Raw genomic sequence first — 1,629 nt, forward strand, 5'->3', positions numbered from 1 at the left:
CATTATCAAAATCTATTACTGAAATTAATTCTTTGTTTCTCCTTGATAGGCTGATGTCTCAGAGCTGCAGAAAGATGGAGACAAGAAAGAGAGACGCCGAAGAAGGTTCCAGCAGGTTGAGTGTGCAGCCAAAAACTGCATATTTATCAGCACAACCCTTGAAAACCCACTTGAACTCTCCATGAAGATCATGGACAGCATCCTTGAGACCCAGAAACAGCGTACTAAGAAGCTTCTCAGGATGATTCCGGTGCAAAAGACTTGCAAGGCATTCCAGAAGGACATAGAGAGTGCACTTGAGACCCTGGCCAAGTCATACTTTGAGAAGGAGAGCAAGACCTACTGCATAGTTTCTAAGATCAGAAACAACAGCTTGATCAAGCGTGAAGACTTGACCCAGTCTCTCATTAGTGTGCTTCAGGGGGCCAATTCAGAGAATGCCCCGGACTTGAAAACTCCTGATGTTGTTGTAAATGTAGACGTGATTAAGAATGTATGCTGCCTTAGTATTTTGCCAGGGTATTTTACTCCTTATTGTAAATATAATTTAGTGGGAATAGCTAATAAACACAAGGAGCAGGAAAAAGAACAAGGGGAAAATGGTACAGATAAAGCAAAAGAACCAGAGCCAAAGGTTGAGGATGCTGCAGGAAGTGAAGAGGTTGATAATCAGGAAACAAGTAAAAGCAAGAGTCAGGAAAATAGTGAGAAAGATGCCACACCTGGAGATGATGAGATGAAAGAAGCTTGAGGGTGAAATGGAAGAGAAACCAAAGCTGAGTAAAGGATTTTTCTGACAAAAAATTTTGTAATGTGTAATTTTTTTCTTATGCCAATGCAAATTAGGGTCAAGCCAATTCCTAAACATATAAAAAAGAACTATAATTAGTTAACACTGTATAAATATATATTGTAAATCATGTAAGATTGGCAACCTTATTGAACTACAGGCTTTGTTGTGTATAGAAAAATAAGAAATGATACACAAAGAATATGATTCACAAAGCACATTTTTTGGCATTTTAAGGTGGGACTGAACTATAGTTGATATACAATTTTTTGTTAATACCTTCAGCATGTTTTATCAAGTATTTCATGGTACATTATTTAAGGGAATTATTGCTAAATGAGCAGGAGAAAATATTAAGGTTGCATTTTTCTTCCTGGTTAATGAAACTGAATACATCTAGAAAAACTAGCATGTACAGTATTTTTATAGGGAAAAAAAGTTTGATATTCATTTCATTATATTCATATATGTTAAAAGTAATATCTTTTTAATTGTATTTTTATTTACCAAAACATTTTATTGACTGACTTTGATGAAAATGCCTGCTTTCTTAATGGTTCAGTACATGAGAGATATGTAACAAGATCTATACTTTTGGGAAACTGACATTATTATTAAAATCTTCATATACCATGTAAATTAATGAAATAAAAATAGATTAAATGATTTTGTTTTTGTCTTATTTGCATGTGTGGAACAGTACCAAATTTGTATGTTAAGACAGATATGCTGAAATAAAGTTTTGTCTTAGATATGCTGAAAGGCAGATTTATCTTTGTGACATATGACTGTGAAAAGTAATATATTTTTTTTACTTTGGTATGATTATGGAATATATA

The 1,629-nt window shown here is 33.8% G+C and overlaps 1 protein-coding gene across 1 annotated transcript in view; it reads left to right on the plus strand.

The window, feature by feature from the left end:
- The window catches only part of LOC119585105 (THUMP domain-containing protein 1-like), a gene marked incomplete in the record, with an annotated part of 8,242 nt that extends 6,785 nt beyond the window's left edge, over positions 1-1,457 (plus strand). The window contains 1 exon segment of the mRNA XM_037933731.1: positions 50-1,457. Within this exon segment, the coding sequence (XP_037789659.1) occupies positions 50-751 (702 nt within the window).
- Between the last annotated feature and the right edge of the window lie 172 nt (positions 1,458-1,629).

This window comes from Penaeus monodon, chromosome 19, assembly GCF_015228065.2.
Source record: "Penaeus monodon isolate SGIC_2016 chromosome 19, NSTDA_Pmon_1, whole genome shotgun sequence".
In the NCBI taxonomy this organism is placed as follows: Eukaryota; Metazoa; Arthropoda; class Malacostraca; order Decapoda; family Penaeidae; genus Penaeus; species Penaeus monodon.